Source organism: Balaenoptera musculus, chromosome 3 (genome assembly GCF_009873245.2).
Source record: "Balaenoptera musculus isolate JJ_BM4_2016_0621 chromosome 3, mBalMus1.pri.v3, whole genome shotgun sequence".
Taxonomy (NCBI): domain Eukaryota; kingdom Metazoa; phylum Chordata; class Mammalia; order Artiodactyla; family Balaenopteridae; genus Balaenoptera; species Balaenoptera musculus.
In genome coordinates, this window is record NC_045787.1 from 9,596,647 (window position 1) to 9,611,409 (window position 14,763).

At 35.1% G+C, this 14,763-nt stretch overlaps 1 protein-coding gene across 4 annotated transcripts in view; it reads right to left on the reverse strand.

Moving 5' to 3' along the window:
* The window catches only part of CTNND2 (catenin delta 2), a 930,783-nt gene that overhangs the window by 432,201 nt on the left and 483,819 nt on the right, over positions 1–14,763 (reverse strand). For 3 of the 4 annotated variants that reach the window (XM_036848145.1, XM_036848147.1, XM_036848146.1), the window contains exons 4-5: positions 5,257–5,291; positions 4,214–4,330 (exon numbers count right to left, since the gene is read on the reverse strand). In XM_036848145.1, coding sequence (XP_036704040.1) covers positions 4,214–4,330; positions 5,257–5,291 — 152 coding nt within the window. Of the gene's footprint in view, positions 1–4,213; positions 4,331–5,256; positions 5,312–14,763 lie in introns of those variants that run through there. The other variant, XM_036848148.1, reaches the window with a different exon arrangement.

Genomic DNA, 14,763 nt, shown 5'->3' on the forward strand with positions numbered 1-14,763 from the left:
TTTGGCTGAGATATAATGACCCTTATTTCTGAGTTTTTGTCTCCAAGGATGCATGGAATAAATATGGTACTTGGTCCATGGCAGTTTAAGTCAAGCTGTATATTATATGAGAGGCTAATGGCCCTGAGCTTCTGTCAATAACTTTTTTTTTCCCAGTAAAGCAGCAGCAATTCTGGTGACTCGGTGACACGTATTTATTAGAACTGAAATTACACAGCTGGCAGTCACAAAATAGTGGTGGGGTGGCAGAGGTTGTACACACGATTTACATACTGTTTACGATAGCACTTTGTAAAAAATGCGAAGTGTTGGAAAACACTGATAACTGTAGGACACTACAGTCTGTATACTAGAGCAGTTATTGCTTGCCTTAGGGTCAAGAAGATGGGTTTACTAAGATTCAAATTTTATTTTAAACAGATCTTGGAAAGAAGAATAACAAAAGCTTTTAAACAACAAATTACATACTATGTGCTTAGGGGCTGAGACTGGTTGCCACTGTAGTAATGTTTCAAGCTGGTTTTAGACTGTATTTCGTGTTGTTTTAGTCTCTTTCGGGTTAGGACTCAGACACTGGCTCTCAAGGGCAGTGTGCCAGGTCCAATTTAGCATCAGCTCTTTCATGTCTGTTCTAGCTAATGAGTCCATTGATTGAATCATCACACAAACAAGGGACGAGCAGAATCTCATGGGCCTGTGCTAATTATATGAAACATGTCACAGAGCCATTACATATTATATGTGTTATGTTTATAGAAATATAAACATGTATATTGTTCTAGTATTGAGTAGAAGGTTGTGCTGGTTATTCTCTTTGCTGCACATATTCATTCTCTACCCTTCTCCCCACAGAGACTGTATCACAAGGGTCACTTGGCACTTGGTTTCCGACTGGACTTGGCCAGTGAGAGGCACGAGGAGGGCATCAGAGGTTAGAGGAGAGAGAGGCCAGGATATTTATTTCTCTGCTCCCGCCAGCCTCGCCTCTTGACCCTGCTGGCACTAGTCCCTCGATTTTTCCTTCGGGACTAAGGGTGGCAAGGGTTTCCATCAGTTGTTACCCCCTGAGTACCTCTGCAGGCATTGATTGCTCCCTGAATCTTGCTCACTTCTTTGTAAATCGCCCCCTAATTAAATTCTCTTCAGTTAAACTTTTTTTAAGTAGACTCTTATTTCCCATCTGGACCCTGATGCAAATACAAACAGCAATTAGGATTTTTATTTTATGATAGTCTAAGTACTTAAAATTAGCAATAATTGATCCCCCAAATGATAGCTGTCTACTCAATATTTTTAAATTAACTTCCTAAACTTTATTCAATTCGTTCAGTCTCAAACTGACTCTGAAAATGTTAAGAACAAACATTTCATAAGAACACGAATATTCCACATTTCACTGTGGTTCAGATCTTCTGGTATAAAATTTTCAAGTGGCACTTTCATCACCTGTGTTTTTTGTCTGTTTGTTCGTTTTTTGATTTTGCTTTGTATCTTTTCCTATCTTCAAACAAGGAAGCAGGGCCTTCCAAAAAAGAATAATTAACTAAAATCCTAGGAGTCTTCAAAAAGATAATTCACTACCTAATAACATAAACTAAGTAATATTTCTGAAAACCAACCAATTCAGCAGTTAGCAAATATATTTCAAAAAAATCTTACTGGAGTATTTAAATTTCCCATAATAAAGATACATCTTTTGTAGACAGTGTTTGAAAACATTCTGCAGAAATACGAAAGTGAACACTAAAAGTTCTCTCCACTTCTCCTGGGTGTAGCAGAGTGTCTCAATTCAGAAATTCAGGATTATTAGTTGACTTAAAGTTTGTTTTTGAAGTTCATATACTTATCCTTTCTATTATTTTATTTATTTATCTCTTTTAGTATTCATTTATTTATTTCTTCTACTATTTTTTATATTACTTTGTCTCTGCATTGCTGCTAGTATTTCCATCTTCCTAGCTTCTTTTGGTTTATTTAACTCTTTTTAAGGTGTCCCAATAATGAATACACATCTCTTTACTTTGTCTTTTATTTTTAATAATAAAATTATGATTTCCTCTGAGTGCAGTTTTACCATACACTTAGGCTTTCATTATAAAATGTTGCTATTCTATTTGCTTTGTAAATAGTATGGAATTTTCTTTTTGCTTCTGTTTTGATTCACAGTAGCCAAAAGTATGTCTCTTAATTTTAATGTGATTATATGTTTGCTTAGCATTTTATTATTTACTTTTAATTGTACTGAATTATCATCAAAGAATGTGGCCTTTCTACCCTTTTTAATTTTTAGGATTGTCTTTTCAGTCCATCAGCTGATCAATTTTTATACATTTTCCTTGGACATATATAACAAGTGTTTATTATTATTCAAAAAATTTTTTAAATTTATTTAATGCATTGATTTGTTAATTATTTATTCCAACTTTCTGTGGCTTTTTCTTTTAGTAGTCAGTCTGATTTTGAGAAATGTTCACAATATTTTTCATCACCTTCTTTCATTTTTAATAATTTTTAATATTCAGATGCTATTTTGTTTGGCACATACATATTCACCAGATTTTACCACATAATTATAAGTTAAAATATTTTCACTGTATAATTCCTTTTTGACCCTGTTTAGTGCTTCTGCATTAAATTCCACTTCACCTCACATTATTCTTCCCAATCCCACTCCTTGTGTTCATTGTATTTGCTGTCACTACTTTGTCAATTCCTTTAATTTCAACATTTATTTCATTAATATAAGTGTTTATATTAAACATAACATCACTATTTTATTTTCGTTTACTGCAAATTTGAATTTTCATTCTTTTCAGAGAATTCAGTCCTTACATATAGTGCTAGATTGATATACTTGATTTATCACTTCTATTTTAATTTGCTTCATAAGTTACTCTATTCTTCCTACTTTTTTCTGTACTTTCTATGAATAAAAGGTTATCCCCCTCCTAAAATCATAATAAAATATATTTCTCTGTTATTCTATAAAAAATAAGATAGCCAATATCATCCTCCCCAGATACATTATTTTATCTCTGCTTTCCTTACTCTATAATAAAATGAGTACATGTGCCTCAAATATTAATTAAATATAGTTCTAACTACAACTACCCCTACAAAAGAAATATATTTATAGACTTTGAGAAAAAAGAGGTAACAATCTTACATTTTAAAATATAAAACGCAGAGAACAAGTATAATACAAATCATGCATCTTACTTTAGGAGTTTTATTAAGGGGATGCATATGGTTAAAATAAATCTGGATATTCATGATGATGTTACCCTAAGAGTCGTGGTATTATAAAGACCATAGAGAAATGAACTAATATATAAATTAAATGGTTTTGAGATCACTATGCTATCTTACTCTTATATCTTTCTTTTATGTAGCAAACCTTGATGGGTATTCAAGGAAATTTTATTTTTTTAAATTAAGGAATAAAATGCTCCACTGATTTCTCATGTAGAAATTATCAGGGTAATGTACATTTTAATGATTTAATTTTTAGCTTTTTGTGGGATTTTATTAAAATAGGTCAAGAGAATTTTATAATTTATTAAAGTGAGGCTCATTTCAATTCATAGAACTTTAATTTCAAAGCCTCAGCTACTCTGGTTGAAAAATATGTAATTAAGTAAAAGAAAGAAATCTTTAAATATTCTATTGAGATTAATATAGCTATGCAAGATAGCTAAACATAGAAATAGAAGGAGTTATTGCATAGTACTATAGCATGGTACTAAATAGTACTGCATATATTACATCATTTTTTTCTATTTTGTTATATAATTGCTCTACCATTTAAGATCTCTACCAACAATAATCTGTATGAGTAAAGCATTGATAGTTAACTTTAAAGCAGACACTGTGTTGATTAAACAACTAAATGATGAGTTCATACAATGTGCTACTCTAGATGCCAAAAAGGATATCAGAGAATTGGTGAGGATCACCAATATGTCAATAATTGGTGAGAAATCTAGATGATAATTACTGACTTAAGAGAGTTTCTAATCAAATGTGAATTAGTGTGGGGTAATGTCAGAAGGAAGTAGGTGAGAGAGGAGTGAAATGGATAAAACAAGTATAAACACATCTTGAAGTCCTATTAGATATGTCTCATGATATTAATTATAATAATATTATAATATTAATGACATAATGATCCTATATTTTAATTGTCTTCAAGCTTAACTGTCATTTGACTTACTTTCACTTGTTGAATAGTCTTGTGGGTCAAGTATTCCTGATTCCTGCAGTGATCTAATACAGGAGTCCACCAATTCAAGACCTGTTGTGAGCTCATCTTCGATATCTTTTTGACCATCTGAAATATAATATTTTAAAGACATGAACAAATACATGGTAATGTCAATATTAAAGCTTGAGACTATCATTTAATAATCAAAAATATCCTAACCAAAGATATTATCTTTTTGAAATTCTCATTAGATATCACATTGTAACCCTTGGTCAACCACCATTAAAAACCAAGGCCAGCCAAGTCTATGTATCCATGAAGAACATAAAGTTCCTAGGGAATTGGGAGAACTTAACTCCCACGAAATCTTGAGCTATCAGAACTTCATCTAATTTTAGTGTCATGTGTTGTCATATTCATTTTCAAAAGTCTCTTCCTAAAGTTCACAAGAAAATTAATCAATAGAGATATATGTAGCAGTAAGTATAAATGCTCATCAAGAAGCTGTACTTTCAATCTAAATGTCCATCAACAGAAGAATGGATAAAGAAGATGTGGTGCGTATATATATCCAATGGAATATTACTCAGCCATAAAAAAGAGTGAAATAATGCCATTTGCAGCAACATGGATGGACCTAGAGATGATCATACTAAGTGACGTAAGTCAAAGAGAGAAAGGCAAATACCATATGATATCACTTGTGTGTGGAACCTAAAATATGATACAAATGAATTTATTTGCAAAACAGAAAACAGACTCACAGATATAGAAAACAAACTCATGGTTACCAAAGGGGAAAGGGGGTAGGGGATGGATAAATTAGGAGTTTGGGATTAGCAGATACAAACTACTTTATGTAAAATAGATAAACAACAAGGACCTACTGTATAGCACAGGGAAATATATCGAATACCTTGTAATAAACCATAATGGAAAGGAATATGAAAAAGAATATATATATATATGTGAATCACTTTGCTGTATACCAGGAACTAACATAAAATTGTAAATCAACTATACTTCAATAAAAAAAAGAAGCTGTACCTTACCTTGTGATTGCCAGTGAAACTGCTCTTCTGCTGAACTATAAAAGAGAGAATACATAGGTATAATGAATCGGTTAGAAACAAAAGAACTCTAGACTATAAGACACAAAGGCACATGAGGGTAGTAATGGTGGCTCCATGGAACTCCCTTTAATTTCTGACTGAGAAAAGGGATCCCATTTTGACATGATCTTAACTTTAATATGTTTGATGTATACCTCTTCTGAATCACAGGTATTAGCATGTTATAAATGGACATCGTTCAGTAATTTTCAGAAGAACAGCTCATTTTTTACAAATCCCAACATATCATACTTATTCCTTACAATAATTTCTACATACATGCAGTTCTATTCAACTTTAGTCATTTTAAAATACAAATCTGAATAGTTTCATGTAGACTTTTTAAGGTATTCTAATAAAGAAATAACTTTCTCCATTTTCATTATAAAGAGATAAAATAAATCTATACCTTCTTCTAGACATATCATATAAGGAGTTCCTTTCAGCTGCTTATTATATTTTAAATTAAGTAATATAAAATTATAACACTTTACACCAATTGAATATACAGTTCCCAAATTCTCACTTTATAAGTACATCTTATAAAATGACCCAGGTAGAAAGGGTTGCTCATCTAAATGATATGCCAAAGATACTGTGCAGATTGTAACGATGTAGGCACATAAATTTATTCTGAATGATTTATTAAAATATATAAATAAATTTAAAATTTCTAAATATGAACAGCTCTTTCATTATATATGCAAATAGTTCCAGCATACCCTTTTTTAATATGTCAATAAATTGTGAGAAATCTAGATGCCAATTACTCACAGGTATCATTTTGAGAATGACTTTCTACCCTTATTTCACTAGATCTTTTACTCTGATCAAGCAGCTTCTATGAATAGCTCATCAGTTTCACAACAGCAAGTAGGTTTTAGAACTTTAATCTGTACCTTAGAGATGGCTTCTGAATACATTTGCTGGGGGAAAAGGAAATTCTGGTATAAATCAGCATTCAGAATAGCCATGATTGATATACATGAATATAAGAGTAGTCCCTTAAGAGACATATGACTTTTTTAGGCTATCTTTCTCCTCAGCCAATCCATTTTAGCAAAGTGGAAAATGGTTTTGCAATGATGAGAGCTATAGACAATTGATACATGAAATGATAACATTACAAATTCAGTCCAATGCAACTTCTTGCTTCAAAAAGATGTAGCATGATAGAGTAGTAACATCTAACTGCAAAGTTTAACACTTAAAAACAGAAATGTAATCCTATAATTAATATTTTAAAAATTACAAAGCATGTTCACTTAGTAAGTGGCATTTAATATAGGGGTGGAAAATGCTTTCATAATTGTAGTGAGTTGAATGGTGCCCTTCCCCCACAAAAGATATGTCCACACCAAATCCCTAGAAATTGTGAATGGTTACTTATTGGAAAAGGGTTTTTACAGATGTAATTAAGTTAAAGATCTTCAGATAAGATCATCCTAAATCCAAAGACAAGTGTCCTTAAAAAAGATCCTTAGAGGAGAAAGATGCAGAGGAGAAGGTCAGAGGCAGAGGCAGAGACTGGATTTATGCATCTATAAGCCAAGGAATATCTGGAGCCAGCAGAACCTGGAAGAGTTGAGAAAAACTCCTCCCCTTTAGCCTTCCTAGGGGACATAGCCCTGTCAACAGAACTTGATTTTGAACTTCTGGACTCCCAAACTGTGAAATAATAAATGTCTTTTATTTTAAGCCACTCAGTTGTAGTAATTTGTTATGGCAGCCCAAGGAAGCCCATACAGTTATTTTTCTGATACAATAAAAATGTTCTCATGCTATATCCTTCAAGATTTACTACTATCTCTATGTTACTACATTCCTTTTACCAGTTCAGTCCTTTGCTGAGTACTTACTGTATACCAAGTCTCTGCTAATTCACAACAATCACTAACATCTTTTGGTAGATGGGGAATAACTGGCTTATTGATGTTAAATAACTTGACCACACACATCATAAGGAACTCAGCAGGGATTTAAACTAATCTGTCCAACCCCAAAAGTCATAGAACAGAGCTGGAGTAATCACTCTCCCTGTCTTCAGACTATACTACAAAGCTCTAGTAATCAAAAGAGTATGGTACTGGCACAAAAACAGACACATTGATCAATGGAATAGAATAAAGAGTCCAGAAATAAACCCACACACTTATGGTCAATTAATCTATGACAAAGGAGGCAAGAATATACAATGGAGAGAAGATAGCCTCTTCAGTAAGTGATGCTGGAAAAACTGGACAGCTACATGTAAAAGAATGAAATTAGAACATTCTCTATCATCATATACAAAGATAAACTCAAACTGGATTAAGACCAGATACTATAAAACTCATAGAGAAAAACGTAGGCAGAACACTCTTTGACATAAATCTCAGCAATATTTTTTTATTGGATCCATATCCTAAAGCAAAGGAAAAAAAAGTAAAAATAAACTAATGGGACCTCATTAAACTTAAAAGCTTTTCCACAGCAAAGGAAACCATCGACAAAATGACAACACAACCTACTGAATGGGAGAAGGTATTTGCAAATGATATGACCAAAAAGGGCTTAATTCCAAAATATACAAATAGCTCATACTACTCGATATCAAAAAAATAAACAACCCAATTAAAAAATGGGCAGAAGAACTGAATAGACATTTTTTTCAAAGAGGAAATGCAGATGGCCACCAGGCACATGAAAAGATGCTCAATATTGCTAGTCATCAGGGAAATGCAAATCAAAACCGCAATGAGATATCACCTCACACCTGTCAGAATGGCTTTCATCAAAAAGAACGCTAATAACAGATGTTGGCAAGGATGTGGAATAAAGGGAACCCTTGTACACTGTTGGTGGGAATGTAAATTGCTGCAGTCACTGTGGAAAACAGTATGGAGGTTTCTCAAAAAACTAAAAACAGAACTACATATGACCCAGCAATTCCACTCCTGGGTATATATCCAAAAAACACCCTACTATTTTGAAAAGATAGTGCACTCCAATGTCCATAGCAGCACTGTTTACAATTGCCAAGCTATGGAAGCAACTGAGGTGTCCATCAACAGATGAATGGATAAAGAAGATGTGATATATAATGGAATACTACTCAGCAATAAAAAAGAAGGAAATTTTGCCATTTGCAGCAACATGGATGGACTTAGAGGGCATTATGCTAAATGAAATAAGTCAGACAGAGAAAGACAAATACTGTATAATATCACTTATAGGTGGAATTAAAAAAAAAACCCAACAAGAGAATAAAACAGGAAAAAAGCAGACTCACAGGTGTAGAGGACAAACTAGTGGTTACCAGTGGGGAGAGGGAAGAAGGGAGGGGTAAGAAAGGGGTAGAGGGAAAAAAGGGTTATTATGGAATTATATAAAATCATGTGTCTGAAACTTCTGAAAATTGTAAAGCACCACAGAATTTAAAGAATCCTCCATTCAATGAAAACAAGAAAAAAGGCATGGAGGGAAACACACTTGTTACTTCCCACTTGAAACAATAAGAATGTCCAAGTCACTGGAAGCTTCTCCCATGTCTCATCAAAGCCCCGTTCTCTTCTCCTTCCAGGCACACTGAAGAGCACACTTCCCTGCCCCCTTGCATGTAGATGGGGGCATGTGCCACCTCCTGCCCCAAGCACAGAAGGGCAGGGACGTGATCTCCATGCTCTCGCTTGTCAAGCCCTGAGTTGAGGTGGGTCTCTGAGTAACCGTGCGAAGGGAAGATTTCCGCCAACCCAGAGAAGACACAACGCCAGTGAGAAATAAACCACTGTTTTACTGAAACTCTGAAGTTGGAGGGTTGTTTGTTTTGGTAGAATAAATGTCACACTGACTAATACAGAAATGTACCATTATTTGAGTTCATAAGGCATTTTCTACTTCTCCATCTTTCATTTCCACAGTTTAGAGCTGGAAGACAATGTATCGGGTCACCCTAGCACAAACAAGGTGGTGCCACCACTTTCACGCATCCTTTGAGATTTATCCACTCATCCACCATAATGGGTGATTTTATATACAGAGCTACACATCACACTGTTAAATAATATTTACTTTTTGTTCGTCTCTTTCAAAAGTGTTTCGATTTTACGTGCAACAGAAACAAGAAGGAATATTTTTTATTAAAATTGAAAAAATACCACAGACAGTGAATATGAAACTATGCTCTCAAAGCATGGGCACCCTCCTTTTGAGTAGACAAAGAGCAGTAATCACTTAAATGGTTTCCTGATTCCTTTAGCACAGTTAAAATGCATTAGAAGTATGACTGATCACAGAAAATAGAAGTCCCAAGAGAAACTGGGTTTAGATTTTATTTCCTCTAAGTGCACACTTTACTCTCTCTGTTAGGGGATTCTATACAACTGCATATTTTGTGCACTTGATTCTTTTTCTTAAAGACTGCTCTAAGGTGGATGCTTTTATAAAAAGCAAACTCTTTATCCATTCGATAAACACAAATTATGCCTATGTCTCAGACACTCTTATTTCAGGTGTTTAGGAATTACTCGTGGCTTTCTCCCAATTATATCATTCAATTTAATATAACATAAAAGTCATTTCTGAGGTTGCTGTAACTTCCACTCATGTTCAATTTCAGGAAATAAAGTTTGCTTTCACTACTGAAATTCTATTTCTTTAAATAGAAATAGTTCCTAAAGAATTAAAATTAATAAAAATGTAGATGTAATTTAGTCTATACTTAAACATAACTTTGTATAAGTTTCAGAACTCAGTTATTATGAGAAAGAAAAATATTTATAACAAACTATCATAAGTAACATTTACCTTTTAAACATACACATAATATACACGTAAGACTGGTAGTGCTAGGAAAGAAATTTTTTTTTTTAAGCAAAAAAGAAATGTATTGGAAGGATTTCTGGGACCTCACAAAACTGACAAGAAAGCTGAAACACCAACCACGAAAAATGTGCAAGAGTGAAGAGGTCAGGCAGCTGAAAGCACAGCCGAGGTCAGGCTCCGGGAGCAGTATGAATGGGAAGCCACTTGGTTCTGCTGCTACCACCCTAAAAATCTCCAACTGTTTCAGGTTCTTTGCATCACCAGGTCAAGCTTCAAGTCCCAGGTGGAGGCATCCAGCTGACTAAACTTAAAACATCCCCACAGCCAGGGAGAAGGAAAGAGAAGACATCCTCTTTTCAGTTTTTTTTTTTTTTTTTTTAATGGGAAGTAGAATCCTGCCACTCACTTAATTTGTGACTTATTTCAAGTAACAGAAGTGTTCATATGCCAGGTAACCCTCCTCCATTTTGGAATAGTAGACCAATTTCCACTTGGTAATCAGGATCAATTATGCCAGCTAACACCATAATTCCCTCCTTTGCCTGTTGCGCCAGAGGCATGAGGAATCTGAAGTTCTTGAGCGGCGGCTTTCACTTCCAGTTCAGTGGAATCATGGTTATATTAGCAGGTGGAAACATTCTTCCTTCTAGAATTAAAACCTGAGAAAATAGAGAGTAAACCACGTGGGAGCCTCCAGAAAAGGAAGATTCCGTGCTGCTATTTAAGAAAAAAATATCCTGGATAAAAGTTGTCAGTGTGGGACGAAGTGAGAGAGTGGCGTGGACATATATACACTACCGAATGTAAAATAGATCGCTAGTGGGAAGCAGCCGCATAGCACAGGGAGATCAGCTCGGTGCTTTGTGTCCACCTAGAGGGGTGGGATAGGGAGTGTGGGAGAAAGACGCAAGAGGGAGGGGATATGGGGATATATGTATACAGGTGGCTGATTCACTTCGTTGTGCAGCGGAGACCAGCACAGCATTGTGGGGCAATTACACTCCGATAAAAATGTTAAAAAAAAAAAAGTCGGCAGCGCCTCTCCTCAGATGTCAGGGCACAGACAGGAAACACTCTTTTCCTGCAGATGTGGCCACACACAGGCACTTGTCCCAAAGCCACTGTGGTGCCCAGGAACGAATTTTTAAAACAATGTATCACAAGCAAAAATCCTAGTAGCTAATGCATAGATAGCTCTCACATTACAACAGGCAATATTCTAACTGATTTATAGTTAATCTTCATGACAAAACTCTTGAGAGAGGTGATATTTTCCCATTTTATTGATAATGAAACTAAGGTAAAAAGTGCTTAAGGAAGTCACTGGAGATCCCACAGCCAGCAAATAATGAAGCCAGGATTGTGACCCTGGCCATCTGGTTCTAGAGGCCACATTCTGAACTAATATTCTATTCACACACTTGGCTCAAAAATTGAACTCCTATGCAATTAAAAACGAAAACATAAACATAAACACCAGAAACCAAGTTGAAAAAACAAGCCACATCCTGAGAGAAGATATTTGCAATGCATACAGCTTACAAAGGGTTAGTTTCCAGAACAAATAAATAACTCCTACAAATCAATGAAATAGAGATTAAATGATCAGATAGAAGAGAGATCAACAAATATATGTAAAGCGGCTGCAGAGCAGAAAAATCAGGAATGTATGGTCACCAAACACATTAAAAGATACTCAACCCTATTAGGAATTGAAAGAATAGAAATAGAAAGATACCTCTTTACACTCCATAGGCTGTAAAACAATTAGAAAGTCTGACTGTACTAAGTGTTGAAGAGGAGATGAGGAAATATGAACTCTCATACGTTGTATGTGGGAGAGTAAATTAGTGAAACACTGGGGTGAGCTATCAGTCAATACCTGATAATGTTTTATGAGCAAATGCCCAATCATCCAGCAATTCTGCTTCTAGGTAGAGCCTCAAGAAAAACCTGTGCACCTGTGCCCAGGAGACTTGTACAAGACTGTTCATGCCTCTATCTTGGCAGTAGCAAAACAAGAGAAATAACCTAAGTGATCAGCAATAGGAGAATGGATAAATATAATAATATGATTCCATATCATATATGACATAATATGGAATAAACACTATTTGGCAAGTAAAACAAATTAGCCAGATACACAATATATCAACATGGGTCAGGCTCAAAAGCAAAATAAGAGTGGAAAATGTAAATTGCACATAGGACGTGTACTGCAGGACTCCAATTATGAAAATACTTAAAACACTGACTAAATAATACTGTGTATATATACAAACACACGCACACACATATATGTGTGTGAGACAGATCAAACAAACATGGATTAAAAAGATACACCCAAATTCATGATGGTGGTGGCCTCTGGGGGAGAACAGACAGAAAAAAGTCTAAGGAGGGGCAAAAAGGGAATTTCACTTTAATCTCTATGTTTTTATGTTATGAAAAATGAGGGAAAATGTTAACACTACTTTAAGAATGTCTCTGATGCTTGAAATAGGGAAATCACGAATCTGACATTTAGTAACACGTTTAGTTAAATGCTTTCATAAAACCTTGTCATTCAATTCTATATCATATTCTCATCATTGTTGGAGTCACTCATAGTTGAAACTCAAATGATGCAAAACAATTCTGAAATTTATAAGTATAAATAATAGAGGAAAAATAATGGTTTTGAATATAATTACTTTTTTCCTCTATTTTGCACATGAGAAAAATGACAGCATCACTTTTACTGTGGTTCAAGTTTGACATAGCTTGAACATTTCAAGTAAGCAAACAATAACTTTCAAGTTCTGAGGGCATGAGGTGGGGGGAAAAACTAGTTTAAACCAAAGAATAAACTTTGAGTTCCTCGAGAAGTGACTTTCACCCTCATCATTTTTAGCATGATAGTCTCCTTATCCACCTCTGGGCCATTTCAAACAAACAAACAAACAAACAAACAAATAAATAAATAAGAAATTTCAGAGAGTTTTCTTAACATCAGGAAAAGGCACAAAGCAAACCATTACTACAGCTACTCTGCCTGTTATGAACCTGCTCGAATACATTTTCTTATTTTCTTTTTCAACTTTTTGATGTCCAAGGCATCAATCTCTGCACTGTATCGTGTGGCATAGTACAGCTCACAATATCGTTCAAAATGAAATAAAGGAAAGAAACTATGAGTTTTTGGTTAGTTGGCTTTCAAGTTAAGCAATGTACCTAAAACATAAGCCAGAGAAACTACTGTGAAGTAAATTGTTTCCAAACTGATGTTCGATTCTCAGGTCACAGGAACAAAGGGCCTTATACTTATGATGTCCATATGACCTGAAACTGTATTATGACATAAAGTCTTTTTTGGTATATGGCTTTTGCATGCAGCCATATCACAAAAATAGGCATTGGTGGCAAAATCAAATGACCATGGTCAAGTCTCAAATACCATGGAAATAAAACATATTTAGAAAAAATAGTGAGAAGTGGTACCCCTGGAGCTTTGTTTAGGCTGCTGTTGCCCTTGCACTTTAGTGCTCTGTATCCAACCCTTATTAGTTTGGTTGGTGAGTAACCGTGCTTCCCCCAGAACTTTCTGCAGAGCTGACTTCCTTTCAGTCTACTGCCTTGTAGTCTCTATAAGTATCTGTGATATATTCCCAAATGAAGGTCATAATATCTCCACTGTGCAATTAGAATGTTTATTTCTTTCTTAAGTCACACATCTTCTACCTGCTTTAACTATTTTCATCAACATGTAATTTTACAGCTATTATGATCATGTTTACAGGGATACAGTGGGTAGTCATAGGACCACAAAGCTCCCAAACTAGGAGGCTGTGTGCATGGTGTCCAGGTGTGTGGGCTCAAAGGCCAGACTCCCTCCAGCTCTGTCCTATATAGGACACATCTGGCAAGTTACTTAAACTCTCTGGGCCTAAATAGAGACATTTTGAGGCTTAAAGAAATTAGTTAATATCAAGTGATTTATGTATTAAGTGATCAGGACCCGGCACATGTTGACTAAGTATGCAACTGTGTCTTATTTTATTATATATTGTTAAAATGGTTTCTATGCTTATAGATTCTGGCTTATTCTAATCTATTTCATCCCTTAGTGTACACTGCAGGCACTGTGGGAGGGTCAAAATGGGGACAGACATGGGGAAGAAATGGGAACAGGGGACATTAAGGAAATACCCAGGAATGCTGTGACCATGCCTAGGCTCTCGGTCACACCGAGTCCTGGAGAAAATGTAAAACAACGTCACCACAAACCCTAGGTGAGTGCTCACCATGACTTTGGGCTTGCAGACAGAGAGACACGGTGACAGCTCCCCATGTTGTGGCATTCCCATGGGGGATGGGGCAGTAAGCACACAGAGCAGGAAGGACCATTCAGGAAGAGGTGTGTTCAGGAACTACTGCACACAGGTCCATGGGACCTTGAGCACATCACTTACTCCGAGTCTCAGTTCCCTTATTTGTAAAATGGGGCTATTACTAGAAATTTCCCCACAGGGATCTTGTATTTTTTTAATTTAATTTAATTATTTTAAACTTTTTAATTTTATATTGGAGTATAGTTGATTAACAATGTTGTGTTAGTTTCAGGTGTACAGCAAAGCGATTCAGTTATACATATACATATATCTA